At 43.1% G+C, this 15499-nt stretch overlaps 1 protein-coding gene and 1 long non-coding RNA gene across 5 annotated transcripts in view; one reads left to right on the top strand and one right to left on the bottom strand.

Annotated features, from left to right (window-relative positions):
• The window catches only part of LOC139610748 (RNA binding protein fox-1 homolog 3-like), a 471093-nt gene that overhangs the window by 100455 nt on the left and 355139 nt on the right, over positions 1-15499 (bottom strand). The window contains exon 1 of one of the 4 annotated variants that reach the window (XM_071465105.1): positions 11271-11774. The exons of the other annotated variants lie outside the window; for them this stretch is intronic. Coding sequence (XP_071321206.1) covers positions 11271-11288 — 18 coding nt within the window. The 5' untranslated portion in view covers positions 11289-11774. Of the gene's footprint in view, positions 1-11270; positions 11775-15499 lie in introns of those variants that run through there. 4 annotated transcript variants of the gene reach the window in all.
• Positions 12846-15499, top strand: part of LOC139610863 (uncharacterized) — a 368988-nt gene continuing 366334 nt past the window's right edge. Inside the window, exon 1 of the long non-coding RNA XR_011686169.1 lies at positions 12846-14752. This is a non-coding gene — a long non-coding RNA (uncharacterized lncRNA). The remainder of the gene's footprint in view (positions 14753-15499) is intronic.

Here is a 15499-nt window from a genome sequence, read left to right as displayed (position 1 = left end):
CAAATTGCAAAGACCCCTGGCAACATGTTTTTAATTCCATTAGCAGACATATTGAATTAAAAAAAAAAAAAAAAAGAGAGAGATACACAGAGGTGTGTGGGGCAATTAGCCTACTGCTGCGACAGATCATCAGTGGCACAGTTTCCCCTCTCTCACTAGCAGGAGTTTGTCCATCTTGTCCTGGATGTGTGGTGATAGCGCTCACCTTCACACACACTTCACAAACTTCAAATGTCACATTTTGTTCTTAGATGTCTGAAGCGTTTCCTGTCTGAGGCTCCGACCGTGTTTTAACCTCTAATCCGTGGCCCTTTGATATTAAGACACACTGTACATGACATGGCAACATGTTTGAATATTGTGTTGTAAGCCGAACTAAACACAACCTGAATAATATATGGAATAGATTTTCTGAAATGAGATCTTTTCAGTAACCAGAGGCCGCCACGCAAAATTGCCCAGAAGATGAAAGGATCTGCATAAACTGAACGGCCAATCGATACGTCTCAAACTAAAATGGCAAGTCTTGATAAGGTTATTGAATTTTCTTCTTAATTAAAAAGCATACTACTCTGCTTTCTGTCAAATACCACAGCATCGCTGATGATGACGATGAGAGGAGGAGGAGTAGGAGCGTAGTCCTTGTTTATTTGTTCATCGCCATTTGAAATACGCCGGCCACAGAGTCGACACGTCATCAATCAGCACGGCGGAGAAATTTCTTGGGATTGAGCTATCAGGGAAGCTCTCAGACCCCAAGCCATGACATTCATATGGATATTAATTCTTATTACATGTCGTTCATCAGCACTAAAACTATCATTATTATTTATTTTATGATCATGCAGCATCATTTTACATTTAATGTTTTCTCTTTTCACCAAAGCAAATAAAAAAAAAGAAAGGAAACCTCTGATATTTTCCAACAGTAGCAACACTAAGAATCACGGTGGATTATGTAACATGCAAGACACTGCATCCGTTTTGTTAAATGTAAACGTCCAGAAGTGGCCCACTCTCCTCCCATATTCTAGTCATGAAAATGCATAATTTAAAAGAGCTGAGACCAAGCTGTTCCTCGGCGGTGCAGAGTGAGCGCTGCATCGTATCAATGCGAACATCAGTGGAGAGAAAACTCTGCTCCCTGGAGAGGATGCCATTACATTCAATCGTCAACCGCTAGGATAAAACTCATTTCACTCTGCAGTGTCTGAATGGCTCTATACGTTCTGCAGAGGCCACGATGTGATAGCACAGCATGTCAGAACTGCACTAAAGGGCTTTTAAAGCAGGTTAGAGCTGAACAAAAGCCACCACACAAAGCCACACAGAGCACTGGGGCAGAGCGGCGGCAGCCACAGCTGACCATCCTCACGCAGCCTGAAGGACCCCGAGTAAACAAACAGCGCCGGAGTTGCCGCTCATTGGGAGGTCCAAGCCAAGTTGTTGACAACAAGATAATGTCAGCCTCTATTTTTAGATGCATGGAAGCGTCTTCTGGTGAAGTGAGCCTGTTTTAAATATTTTTAATTCCTTGCCTCTATTTATCGCCACACACCTGAACAACAGATTGAAGAAAACAAGTTGCAGGGTTGAAGTGGATCATGTGATGAACATGAACATTTTTCTGCCTCTTTATTTACAGATGTCAGATATTGTTGTGAGGGTAAGTTGAGCTACGTAGACCTGCTGTCGTTTGGCACACGTGTGGGAATGTTATGAACAGACTGTGAACACATAAAAACTGTGTGGAGCAGTGAACTGGTGACATTAGTGTTGACGTGAGATTGTATTTAGTAGCTGTCAGTGACGGCGCCTCTGCAGCCATTTTGTGAGCGGTCCACTACTTTCCACCGAGTGGGAGAAACTGCAGCTGTCAGAAATTCTCAACATCTCTGACTCAAAATTACAACTATCAGTCCGAGATGAACGGTTTCTCCAACTCAGATGAACAGAATATGATGTGAACGCTGATGGTGATGGGACTTTCTTTGCCTCAGCCCTTTAAAAAAAAAAAAAAAAAGTACTGATAGTAAAAAAAAGTTATTTAATGGATTCCTCTACACCTGAACCCTGTTTTTTTAATCTAAAAATGTTTGAATCTACACCAGGAAAAGTCAGTTTTCATTAGCTACTAGTTCTGGTTTGGCAGATTTATGACACCAAGCAGAACTAGTGTGAGTTCAGGTGCACGGTGTCCATCAGCCATTAGGGAAAACAAAGACAAGCCGAGTTCTGATTCCTTGTCACAGTGGTTTTATCCTCTCACCTGTATTAATATGTATATATATATGTATATATATATATATATATATTTTGGGGATAAAATGACAACTGTGCCACATTATACAGCGTTTTCACTGAGAATTATTTATCAGCAGAAGTTCAGTCATCTTTATGGACTGGCCCTTTGCACGCTGCTGAATATTTCTGTTTCTAGTCGGAGCTTAAAAAGGAGCTTTGACCAGCTCACACTGGGCATGGAAACAGACAGGAGCTACAAATATACAGCAGATTATATAATTATCATGAAAACTACATGAGAACCAACCCCTCCCCTCAACAAATAAAACACACACACAGAAAAAATAAAAATCACACTGACAAGAGCGTGCATGTGCATGGATGCACATAAACACACACACACACACACACACCCGGCTGACACCCAGAGAGGCCGAGCCTGACATGAGGTGAGATGAAGTAGCGTTTCTCATCATCCGCTGAGCCTGGCTGTGTCTGACCTGGAGGATAGAGGTAGGCCCGGGGCACGGCCTCAGGACCTGGGGCAGCCGGAGCGAGAGGGGCCTCCGCTGAGACTTATAAAGTCCCAGCCACAATTTACTGGGGAGGCTCAAATTGTGGTGTCCAGTGGCCGCAGTGTGGCCCTGCTGTCAGTGCCACTCTTATTTGCTTCATTCCCTTTGACACTGCCTCTCAATTAGGGTCATAAATTCCATGAAATCGGTCAATAACCTATAACACTAATGTCACTCTCCTGCCATTAATTTTACAGCCTCTGTGCCACACTGTTTCTTCACCCTTTTACGTGACAAGGGGGTTTATACTCACTGGGATTGATTGAGCGGAGTATATAAGAAGCTCTGACTGAGCTTTTGCAACCATAAAGATAAACACACATAAAAAAATATCAGCGGACATGTCAGATTACCACCTATACATGGCTGGATCACATTTCCTAGACACTTTTAATATTCAGTATCCCAGAAACAGAGTCATCCAGGAGGAAGTAAACTCTATGTTTCTAGCCAATTTAAATAAAGAGTGTGACTCATTAAGTTAGCACTGATACTTTCATTTTAATATTTTACTGCAGACATACCAAAGGCTTGTTTGTACCTTATTAGTTAATTAGTAAATGCCAATACACACTCGTACGTGGACTGAGACTGTGAGTTCAAGTGCCCCCAACACAAGCTCCATCCGCACCAAACACCTGAAACACATGAAAGTCTAAAATTTCTTCAGTATTTCATTTCATTTCATTTCAATTAACTCTGTAATTCAAGTGTGTGAACATTTTAATTCTAAGTATACATGATCACAAAGTGTGATTTCAAAAGCTTTTTTTTTTATAAATGCCATTATTTGAAGTTGTACTGTAGAATGTATAGTTACTCCCCCCAGGTTGTAAAAACCTTCCAAATTACCAGAAAAAGACAGTGGACACGACCTCAGTGTCATGAAACACACATCTGTCCCCAGTAGTCAGACTGCTTTCTCATTTCTAGACTAAGATACATTAATATGTGTAAATGTTAATGTTTTCACGTAGTAGTATTTTAAGTGTATTGACAAATTGTTTGCAAAATAGTATTTTGTTGAACAGATGTAACAATAAGAAAAATAACATTAATTTTTTTTTAATATTTTAAAAATGAAATGATCTCTTAAAAACACTTTTTAAAAATGTTTTAAAAATAATTTCATTATTTGTTTTTTTCTCATATTAAGTCCTATCACTGTAGTAAGCCAGTGATAGGAGCTTTTATTTTGTTGCTGGCTGGACCACATTGTATAACTGCACACTTAGATCCACGGCAAAAACAGGAGTATGAAAATGGAGAGCTGCTTAGCAACAGCAAGAATTAAAAGGAAAGAGTCAAGAGACTGGGAAGAGGCAGAAAAAACCTGCTTTCAATTCCATCCTGAATGTTCAGTCGTTATCATTCAAATAAAAAGTGCTTGGAAAACATATTATTTGGCCCCAGTAGATTTTCAAGTGGGCTGTGAGTTGGAAAAGGTTGGGAACCACTGGAATAGAGACATAAGGTTACATCATCTGAATATAGAATATGAGAGTGCTGTAATGAACTCTGAGGACACTTATCTCAGCCAACGGGTCCATCAGCTGACGATGAATGGAGTCACACTCACTGGTAAAAGGTTAAAAAGACTCAGGACCATTGCAGACTGAAAAAAGCCTCTGTGCATTTTACACAGATTCAGTGTATTCCAACCGATTTGGGCGTATTTGTAAGACCTGGACATTTCTTACAGGCATCGCGGCTCCCTGTTTGTTTTTAGTTGAGTATTTTTTTCTACCTTTGCATGATTGTACCTGCAAAAATGCTCATTTTACTCCATGAGTGATATTATAGCTCCCTCCTGCCAGAGATATTTGTTTCTGAATTTTCTCAGTTTCTGAATTTTAAAGAGTATGACTTGATGAGTTTATTTGAATAACTAGTATAAAATAGCAGAAAGCCCACAAATTACATTTGTTGCTTTGAGAGGGAAGGCAGGAGGGGTTTTTCTTATCATGCGTGGCAGGTTGCCGGTGGATACGTTGCTGCTGTTCTCACAGGGGCCTCTCCTCCAATCTTTTTCCGTATGTGAGAGCTGACACTTCAGGGCATATCTGTGGCACAGGCGTGTTAGCGATGCACACACCTTCTGCTGCAACGCTGCCGAGGAGGATGAAGGACTGCCATGAGAGACTGCTGGAGTTCCTGGCAGCGCAACAGGCTGACTGCAAAGAGTAAAATAAATAAGACCGCAAAAGATAATTACCAGTGTATGGCATTTGGCGTCAGAAAAGCTCACTTAGACACATACTTTTGTTCAAGTTCATTCTGAAGTAAAGGAGGAGAGGAAAGGGAACATCTGCAAATGAACGGGTGCTGAGAGAAGCTGTTTCTTTCCTTGGATCAGCTGAAGCGGGACATTTTTAGGCCAAAGCGTTTAAATTGCCAAGAAATACTTTTTTTTCCTGCCTCTCCCAGGGTTAAATGACACATGCTATGATCCTGAGACACTTCTGGTCCTAGTGTTGATGCTCAAATCATGTTTTTGTCTATTTTTAGGTTGAAGACGTCATGAAATTTGGGGCAAAATCTTTGAACCTTTGCTCCAGTTTCTTTGGCTCATCATTTGTTGGAGAAGCCATAATCTTAATATTTAATTCTCCCGAGTCAGTAAGATGTAAAATGTCTGCTTCACTTTGGTTTTAAAACATTATTCTGCACAATCACACATCGCTGTGTGTGTGATTCACTCATCCGGGTTTGTTCACTCAGTCACGAGTGAAAAACAGACAATATCACCTCGTATTTTGGCAGGATGGCGTGCGTATGTGCGTTGGCAACTTTCCATCCTACTACTCCACCAGCTCCTCCTCTCCTCATTGTTTGGCTACTGGTGTGCACTCCTTCACTCTCCAGCTCTCCTGAAGAGAGAGAGGACCCTTTAAACAACGCCGTGGCCGTTAATCATTAAATCGGATTTTTATTTTTCGCCTCCTCTGGAATGGCTGGAGTTGAATTGACACGGGGCCTCAACAGCGGAGAGGCAAAATGGCCGCTCGTAGTAACAGCTCACAAGCCCCTGGACAACCTGAGGCATGGCCATCCAATCCCACATCATTAAGGCTAGAGTCCTTTATTGTGTTGGAGGCATTAAATGGTGCGCTGGCTATAGCCCTGAAGTCACACTCCACTAGGAGAAAACAGCAGAAAAATAACGGCACAGCTGGATAATGACTTTTCCCTGGGAGGCTGACCATGTGTACAAAAGCGCTAATGATAGCAGGTGCAATAAGCAAGCGCAAAGCTTTTACTGCGTCCGGATCTATTTTCCTCTGCTAAACTCGCCAGTGATTTCCCCAGTGTAGGTGTCTTTCTGTAGTTTAAGAACAACCCCCCCAACCCACCCTCTCCATCCTCTCTCTCTCCCTGTATCTAATCTCTTTATCAGCTGTGCAGCTAATATCAAAGAGGACTGTGGTGTGAAAATCCTGCAAGTAAAACCTGCTGTCAGAGCCTAATCACAATTAGCTGGGCTCTAGACCCATTAGCCCCAAGGGGGAGAGACCAAAAGCTGACAGAATTATTGTTAAAGCTACTGATTGCTAATGATCCCGCAGAGCATGAAGAGTTGGGTTTCCAAATAAAATAAAATAAAATAAAATAAAATACATTTCTGAATTGATTTTATATGTTGTCAGAATTACATTGGAAGAATGTAGCGCTGACAACCAGTTGAAGTTTCTTGCATCTCACTGGTACCAGCGCTTTAACAGATAATACTTTTCCTGGGTGCACAAACTCCACTGCTTCCTTAGCTTTGTAGCTGAGCTGTTACATCAGCTGTGCTACAAAGGCATGTGTGCCTTCCAGATTATAAAACATTAAGCTGGAAGTTAATGACTGATTGCAACAGCCGTTACTGAAACTTGTAAGGAAAAGAGAGCAACAATGCAGACAAAACAACACCACGTGCCTGCAGCGCCTGCAGTGGAAAAGCCTTTCAAAGAAGCTCCTCGCATTTGATGTTAAGCCCCCAAACTGCTCTGGCTGTCGGAGGACTTGCCGGGGAGATAGAAATGTCTAAAGTTATTACAGCAGTCAGGTAAAGTGTGTGGCAGTGCGGCCCTGTAATGGGGGTGGAGAGCCGGCCAGCAGCATCTAATGAAGGCGTCTCGGGGAGTACTAAAGAGTCTACGTGACACTACTCCTGATTGGCTTGTCTGAGGACACAGATCAATTAATACATTAACAAACGATTGCAAGCACTTCATCTTGCAATATGAAACCAGCGGCCTGGACTCGCTGCCCTCCCACCCAGAATGGCTGATCAGCTCTGGCTCTATATACGCCGTCTGCTGTGCATTTTAACATCCTCCGCCGGTTAGGCTGCAAACCTCACCGTGTGGGTTTGTAATCTCTCTGCAGAGACCATATGCATGCACTGCAACCACCGCACTTGCTGTACGTAGCATATGCACCGTGTGCAGTGAGGGAGGAGATAGGAGTGCTTCAAGCTATTCTTCAGATAAGAAAATCTAACCTACTGATACAATTTGCAGTATAATGCACCATGTATGACCAAATCACAACAGCTTTGATTGAGCGTCTGCCTGAAGGGGATCCACTCCTGCTAATGACCACTGATCCAAAGCCTCAGAGCAGCTCCTTCCTTGTTTTTAAGTCGGTGTTTGTGGACATCTTTTTTTTTTTTTTTTGCGGATAAAAATAAAGCATTAATGCAGGCCAAACACACCATGTGAGCAGCCTGCGGCACACTCGAGTGCGTTGGTCGGGGAAGTCTAACGTAAACCATTGCTCCTTGCCATGCCATATATATCCAGTCTCCCCATTACCACCATCTCTACTCGACAGCGAGGGCCCTGCACTGCTAAATTATTCATCACACTGAGGGGAGGACAGAAGCATGCATGGTTTCTCCACTCCATGCCTCTTCCCTTTTTCTCTCTGTCTCTAATACAAAGGAACAGCCGGGTGGAGAGAATGATATACAAGCCATCTCTCCATCACTATATATGGCCATCGCAGGAGATGTGCCTCCACTTCCTCCAATTACCACAGTGGAGTTGAGGATGGGCTTGGGGTTGGGCACTGTGGTAGACCAGACGGTTCTTGGCTTGCCCGCCGTGCATATGGGGGAAGAAAGGTGGGTGGCACTCAGGGGCCCCATGCATAACCTGGGACGTCTTTGTATACACATTCATCTATATCAGTGGGCAACAGGGAAATGTAAGCCAAAGGTAATTGCCCTGGATAAGAACATCTGCTCGGTGAATAAATATTCTAATGAGGGGAGCTTGCAGGTTCCCCAGACTGATACACGACTGACAGGCATCCGGAGGGACCGCAGGTAATGCTCACCACCTGCAGTTCAAACAGGAGGCGGTCCCATCCTCCTCACGCAGCTAAACGCTGGCCGACCAACACACACACACACACACACAACCACACACACACAGTGTAGATACCAGGGGTAGGTGGTAAATCATTGATCATGCACCAGTTACGATGATGTCAGGAGTGACAGGTATGGAGTGATCTCGCAGTTTCACTTTTCATGTTGCAGAGCAAATGTAGCGTCTGCAGAAAAACACAAAAACCCGAGAAGGTGAGAAGATAATTCTGCTACTTTCCCTCCTGCAGTGAAACCGGAAACTTCATATTTCTCCTGCCTGTTCTCACGTCTCCTGTCTCACCAGTCGGAAAGTTCTGTTACTGCTTCTACATCAGGGCACAAATGAAAATTCAATTTCTTGTCTGTTTATCTGTTTTTCAGTTTAATCAATTAATGATTTAGTCGAGAAAATGTAAAAAAAAAAAAAAAAATTGGAAAAGATCCATCTAAATTTCCCAGACCCCACTGCTCTCAAATTGCTTATTTTGTTACTTAAGAACTTTATTGTCTTTGGCTTCAGTCAGTAGTGTTAACAATACAGGACAATGAACAACACAAGAACAACACTTTTTGTCGCAACAAACTGAAGACATTCAATCTACCAGAGAATATTTGTCATTTTTTCTTGATAAATGATGATTAATCTGAACTGTTGTCGATTCATTTCCTATTGATCATAATTGTTTCAGCACTAAAGTTTATTTTTCATATTAACAGTTTCCAAAAGCTGATTCCATGCTCTGAATTCAAACCAAACAAATATAGCATCGCTTTTTAGGGCTGCAGCTAACAATCATTTTCATGATCTATTGGTGTGAACAGGATGTTTCTGATTTCTAATTATTTCATCAATCAAAGTTTTATCATAAATGTCCATCACAATTTCCTGGAGCCTGAGATTTGAGAAGCTGGAACAGGTAAATATTAAGAGCTTCTCCTCTTGATAAATGATCTATTAATCCTTTTTACCTAAACTGATGTTAGTTAATATTGTGTTGATCGACACAGCTGATGTAGTAACTGACTTTCATCAGTTCAGCACTGTAACACCTTTTTTTTCAGAATGAATTATTAAATCAAAAATAGATAGTGATTCTCCTCCTTTTGTTCTTTTTTTTTTTTACCTGACAAGTCGTCTTCCTCCTAACTGTAGCTCAGCAGAGTGAAAAAAAACTTCACTGTGCTGCTGTGAAATTATTATTTTCTGAGCAAAAGATTAACATTTGGCTCCTGTGATCAGTCAGAAATGAAGCATCCTGACACCTCAATGTGGAAAAAGACTATTTGGGAGTTTTAGAGGTGAGTGATAAAATAAGGGGTCATGTACTGAACTAATGCTCAGAGCTAAATAATAATGTTCCTCTCCTGTGAATAAAACCTGAACGTGGTTAAATATTTAACTGTTACACTGCTGAGCCTGAAGGGATGTAAACTGACAGCATCACTGCTTCACTCTATTCAGCCTACACGTGTGTGTGTGTGTGTGTGTGTGTGTGTGTGTGTGTGTGTGTGTGTGTGTGTGTGTGTGTGTGTGTGTGTGTGTGTATGTGGTCATCGCTCCGAATGGCTGGAGGCAGAATTAGTGATGAAACTGGAGGTGAGCTGCATCCTCACAGTGAACCTTCAAAAGAGGCCAGGAGACAGTGACGGCGGAGCCTCTTTCAATAAGCATCGACACCCAGGGGAAAGGCTTTGAGTGTCAGCGAGGCCTGTATTGGAGTGAGCGAGGCCTTGGAGAAAAAAACCCTACACACTGTATTATCTTCTTTGAGTTATGACATAATTTGGAAATGTTATACCTTCCTGTCACTTCCACTCTACTTGGAAACAGAGAGAAAACTTTTCTTCTGGTTCAAATATGAGCTCATCTCTCCACTTAGAGTAACTTTGGCCCCAAAACATCCTCTCTCTCCAGAAATCAGAGCTGCAAATCAATATGCAGCGTTGTTTCATTCATAGCATGGTCAACATGCTTTTGTTATTCATGTTTTAGCCTCAGTTCAAAGAACGCGGAAAAAAAAGTGGTTCAAGTATTAAGTCATTTATAATGGAGTCATCCATGTAAAGTAACTTCCAACCCCCCCCCCCCCCTCGCCCCCGAAAACAAGATGCTTTCTCCCCAGAAATCTGAACTCATGATCAATAGCTACACACACACACACACACAGTCTGCAGAACTCACATCTGTAACTGCATTACAGTGGCAATACTGGAAATATGTGTTGCATTAGAAAATAATTTCATTTACTTTGTATTTCTGTGAAACAGTGGGAGATTAAAATGGTCTGCAATGCTCATTTGTAAGATAAAAGATAAAATTTAAAAAAAGAGTATAAATGCAGAAGCAGTGAGCACTGGGCGGGTATTGTTGTGTTGAGACTACAAACCACTGAAGAGACAAAACCAATCTGACTAATCACACATGATCTCAAACAGAATTAATCAGCAGCTTCAGTTGACAATCTGTAATCATCCTCGTTCTGTGCTTAATGTCGCTTCATTTATGAAAAGACAAAAACTGGAGGAATTCTGGCTGACTTAGATATAACAAACACAACATCACAAAAAAAAAAAAAAAAGAAAAGCGCTTGAAACAGAGACACAGACAAGGAAATCTAAATGTGTCCCCAGAAGACCCTGAGCAGCTCGTTTTCAGATGCCGGCATTAAATTGGAGAGATATGGTTTCAAATGACAGACATACTGCATGCTGGGTAGTTTGACTGTCAGTGGAAGTTGAATAACAATACTTGTAGAGGTATTAGTGTGGGTAATGATCACACTCCGACATCCTCTCTCATTTAAAGGCTGAATAAATCCGACACGTACGCGCAGGCCTCTATAGCATCTGGCTGCAGCATCCAGCATCAATAAAACACATGGAAGTGGAAAACCATCAGCTCTGTTCATGCATGTGGGAGGTGCAACACCACGCGCGCACACACACACACACACACACACACAAACTCACACCGCATGTACTGAAACACACTCTGACGCATATGCTACACACACACATACCAGCTCTCTGCCCAGTGCCGGAGCAGTGTGAGCGCATCAGAGATCCACACTTCGTGGTCCGGTACTCACCCAAAAGTACATCATCATGGTGGAAGCGGGACAGGTGTGGACAGGCGGGCAGACGAGAGCAGGGCCGAGCACTGGGACCGGTCCAGCCAGTGTGGGCGTCAAGACGAGTCCGAGCGTTTGGACAGAGAGCTCTACTGATCCCTGTTCAACTGAGGCAGCCCTCCCTCTAAACTGTTCAATGGGGCTTGACTTGAGGTCCCCCCCCACTTCTTCTTTCTCTACAAGCAGCTTGTTCTTCACTTAATTTTTAAAAGCCCCCTTCTTTCTCCTCTTCTTCTTCTGAGCCAACACAAGAAAGAGGGGAGGAAAAAAGCAGATAGGAAAAAAGGAAAGAGAGCTGGGGAGGTGTTGTAACCTCTTTTTTCTTTTGACACTCTTCCACTCTACTTGCCTCTCCACACCACTCACTTCGAGACTCTCCCTCTGTCTCTCTGCTCTCTCCCTCCCTCTCTCTCTCTCCCCCCCGTGCCGTCTCTTATTGGTGAATGTGAAATCAGTCGGTACGGCACCGAGGCTCAACTAGAGCAGCAGCAGCAGCAGCAGCAGCCTGCGCTTGACAGCTGCCTCCAGCGTTCCTCCACCGGAGCTGTGTTGCTCTGCATAGAGGAGTGTGCCGAACAAACCGGGATCCTGCAGACGGTACTGTAAAATTCAGTGTCCTGGGGTGGGGGTGCACAGTGAGGGAGGGAGGGAGGGAGGGGGGGAGGCAGGAAGCTGGGAGTCGTGGTGGAGAGCTCTGCAGGGGGAGGGGGGGGTGTGTGTTGATGATGATGATGATGCTGGTGATAGTGGAGGACTAACAGATCGTTCCTCCTTCTTTTCACTGTCTGTTGTGGCAGTTTCACTTCAATGAAGAGAAGAAGAAGAGAAAAAAAAACTGGGGGATCGCACAGAAAACCTTAAAGTATGCCACAGGCTTTGGGAGGCACAGCCTATTTTCCACTTGTTTTCTACTTATAGCTGCTGAGCTTCGCTGTCTTCTTCTGTGTGTCTGTGCATTTTCTTTTTTTTCTCACCCCCCAGTGCGAGCAACTGAACTCATAGGTTGGTGACCAGCAGCGTGTTTGATAAAAACCTTTTTTGTGGCAGATCAGAGGCCAGATGAAGTTGGTGTGAGACACCTTTGTGTGCCAAGCTATATTACATTACATGCTTTAGTGTGTTTTCCATCTGGCGGCTGTAAAGGGGGAGGGGAGAAAGGGAGGGGGAGAGAGAGGGAGTGGGGAGGTAGGGGTGGGTGGGGGGCATGGCTATCTTCTAGACAGAACTGTAACAATGAGCCTGCCTCAGCAATTTTCAAAACATATCATCAATACATGACTGGAAGCTGGTGCTTTTTAAATATTAACCCTGTGGCAGCCGGGGCGGACTGTGGAGAGCGCCGGTGGTTTTGCGGCATCCTCCAGTGCCGGATCATCCAATAAAACAAAAGACGTCCTGGGGGATGAACTAATTTTCTGTAGGTTCTTAAAGAACATTTGCCAGCTAAACAGAACATGGGTGTAATGAACAGAGCAGATACAGTCAGGTTACGTTACCCCACCAGTAACTGCCACAGAAGGAGGCTGAGTTAAATTTGCAGCTGGCTTTGAGCGAATTGACACACGAGGGGCCTCGATCATATGACGCGACTGTCATCTCAAATTCATTACCCTTTTTATTTTTCTACCTCCTTCAGAAAAGCACAAGTGAACAGTGAAAAAGGAAATGACATACGGGCAGTAGAAGAATCGCAATTAGTGATTTTACAAATATTGTGACATTTTAGAAGAACAGTTTTTTTCAGGACTGAATTCTAGAGATGCATCATACAATCCTAGACCGCTCCTCTGTCCTTACATCTCCATCTCCCCACAATCCAGCCTTTCCATTATCCTGCACACACACAATCTCTTATTGGTGGCATTACCATGCACATACAAGTCCCCCATATCTTTCTACATGTCCACCAGAACCCAATGGATTTACATTAGCAATCACAGAGTGGGTAACCGCCCCATTCCTACATCAATCTCTGATGGGAAATAAAAATGAAATGCACTTCTCAGGCAACTCGGATTAAGGATCACGCTTTTATCAAATACTGAAGTCTATTTCAAGTCCTGCTCATAAATAACTGAGGGGGAGAGAAGGAGGAAAAGAAAAAGGGTGGAGGCAAAAAAAAAACAGGGAGAGACCGGAGGCAAAGCGGCAGACAGGCGGGGTGATGTGGATATAGACAGAGAGCATCATGGTCTGAAGCGAGGAGCACATGGGGTTGGAGGGATTAGGAAAAAAGGTAGAAAATAAGAATTTGAAGGTTTTTTCAGAATCACATAATCCCCATGTCTCCTTTCTAGGAATCTCCTTCAATTAGAGATGAAAAATGGAATTCGGGTTGAGGTGGCGTTGCTCAGGGTGCGGACCTTGTCCCCCCTGCTTCCTGTCTCCTGTTCTGAGCTGCATTTCTCCCGTGCTCCACACAGCTTACCAAGGATGCGAGTGGCTTTTCCGACCATTTAGATTTCCCACCATAGTCTAGACACTCCCTGGAGACTCTGCCATCCATTATAAAGATAGAGCTTTCAAAGAGATGAGGAAGTGAAGGCCTCACACAGCGCTGGTTCTGCCTAAAATGTCCGTCTGTCTCAGACCCTCACTGACTCGAAATCTGTTGTCTTAATATTTTATGATGATCTCACCTCTGTTCTGTAGTGAACTGCTACTCACGGATAATCTTCTGTCAGGCTACACTCAGATCCTGTCATTAGAAAGACTCCAGAGGAGACGATGAGCTGCACTTCTCCTGACTTCTCACTCTCAACCCCTCCAACTCCCCCCTGGGGTTGTGGGCTATAGTTATAGCTAATTTGGCCTTTCGTCCTCATTCATCAAACGCTCGGCCCTTCGCTGCCTGGCCTCAGCTGGTGGGAGACCCGGCTGGTTGGCTGAAGACAGGCGGAGATGCAGCTCCATCCTGAGTCTCCCAGGTTAGTTTTCTTTAATCACACACTTCGCTTTATGGAGTGACCCGTTTTACAACTCGCTGACAAGGATTCACAGCTAAGCTCGTTTTATCTGTCTTCGTCGGCTCCACAGGTAGGTATTGACATTTCAATGCTAAATACAGCTCATCATGAAAGTAAGGCTGCGCACAGTGATACTGTTTGAGATACAGCGCTGAAACAACAGGAAGTATGAAGCTCTGTGTACATATACTTTTTGTGGTAATGGAGAATTTTTTTTTACTTTTATTCTTGCAGTGACAGGAAGTTGCATGAATTGCTGCTGCTAAATACTTGCTAGCACAAATGAGTTGCTTAACAAAAAGAAAAAAAAACAAATATACATATATATCATATATATATATATTAAACAATAAATTAAGTATTAAAGGCCCCATAGTTTACACTTCTCCTAGTCTGACGGCTGGTTTTAAGGCTCAGTTTCTGAATACAGGCTGTGTGCATTTCTCTGTGGACTGAGGCTTTGATACTTTCACAGTATTAATATAGAACCTAGACCTGCTTTACAATCACAAACACATGGACACCTACCTTTAGACTGGATGGAGCTTTAAAGTATAGTCAAGTATATGTCTGCCTGCATGTTAGCTCTAGTGGTTATGCTGCCCCCCTGGTTTGCATATCACAGCCTGAACCTTAGCTACAAAGAGAGCACTAGGGTCATATCTTATTTTCATTATTCTTATGCTGGAAAGTTTTTGCCACCTGGGGGAGTTTTATACACTGTGGGTCTTTAATTGGCTGATTCAAGTATTTTTAGATTCAACTTATTCAAATTTGACCGCTTTAAAGCCAACAAGACAAATAAATACATAAAAGATTCACACACTCTCCTCCAGACTGTTTAATTCTGATAGTGTGAAGGAGCATTTAGACCTTCACAACGGGAAATTGTACTATACCATCAAGACATCCTGACAGCCAATAAATATGCATTTAATAACAAGAAAAATACATGGTGTTCCTTATTTTATTTAACTCCAGCCTTCTGACATAGCCTGCATATTTAGCCTTGAAAACGGTAATGTTTTGCTTCCCAGCCCTGGAAGACATCATTAAACATCATTTGTAAGCATACATTACACTATACGCAGCAAATCGCCCATCTGCTGGTTTTGGAGCTCACTGTGTGTAAAACAATAAATCTATCGTATGACTCCACGTAAAGAATCCCACTAAAGTAACGCCTCCGTGCAGACATACGTGGAGTGGATTAAACACAGC

This window comes from Trachinotus anak, unplaced genomic scaffold (assembly GCF_046630095.1).
Source record: "Trachinotus anak isolate AG129_WGS33_773 ecotype Australia unplaced genomic scaffold, CSIRO_AGI_Tana_v1 ptg000003l, whole genome shotgun sequence".
Lineage (NCBI taxonomy): Eukaryota > Metazoa > Chordata > Actinopteri > Carangiformes > Carangidae > Trachinotus > Trachinotus anak.
This window is presented reverse-complemented; position numbering and strand designations above follow the sequence as displayed.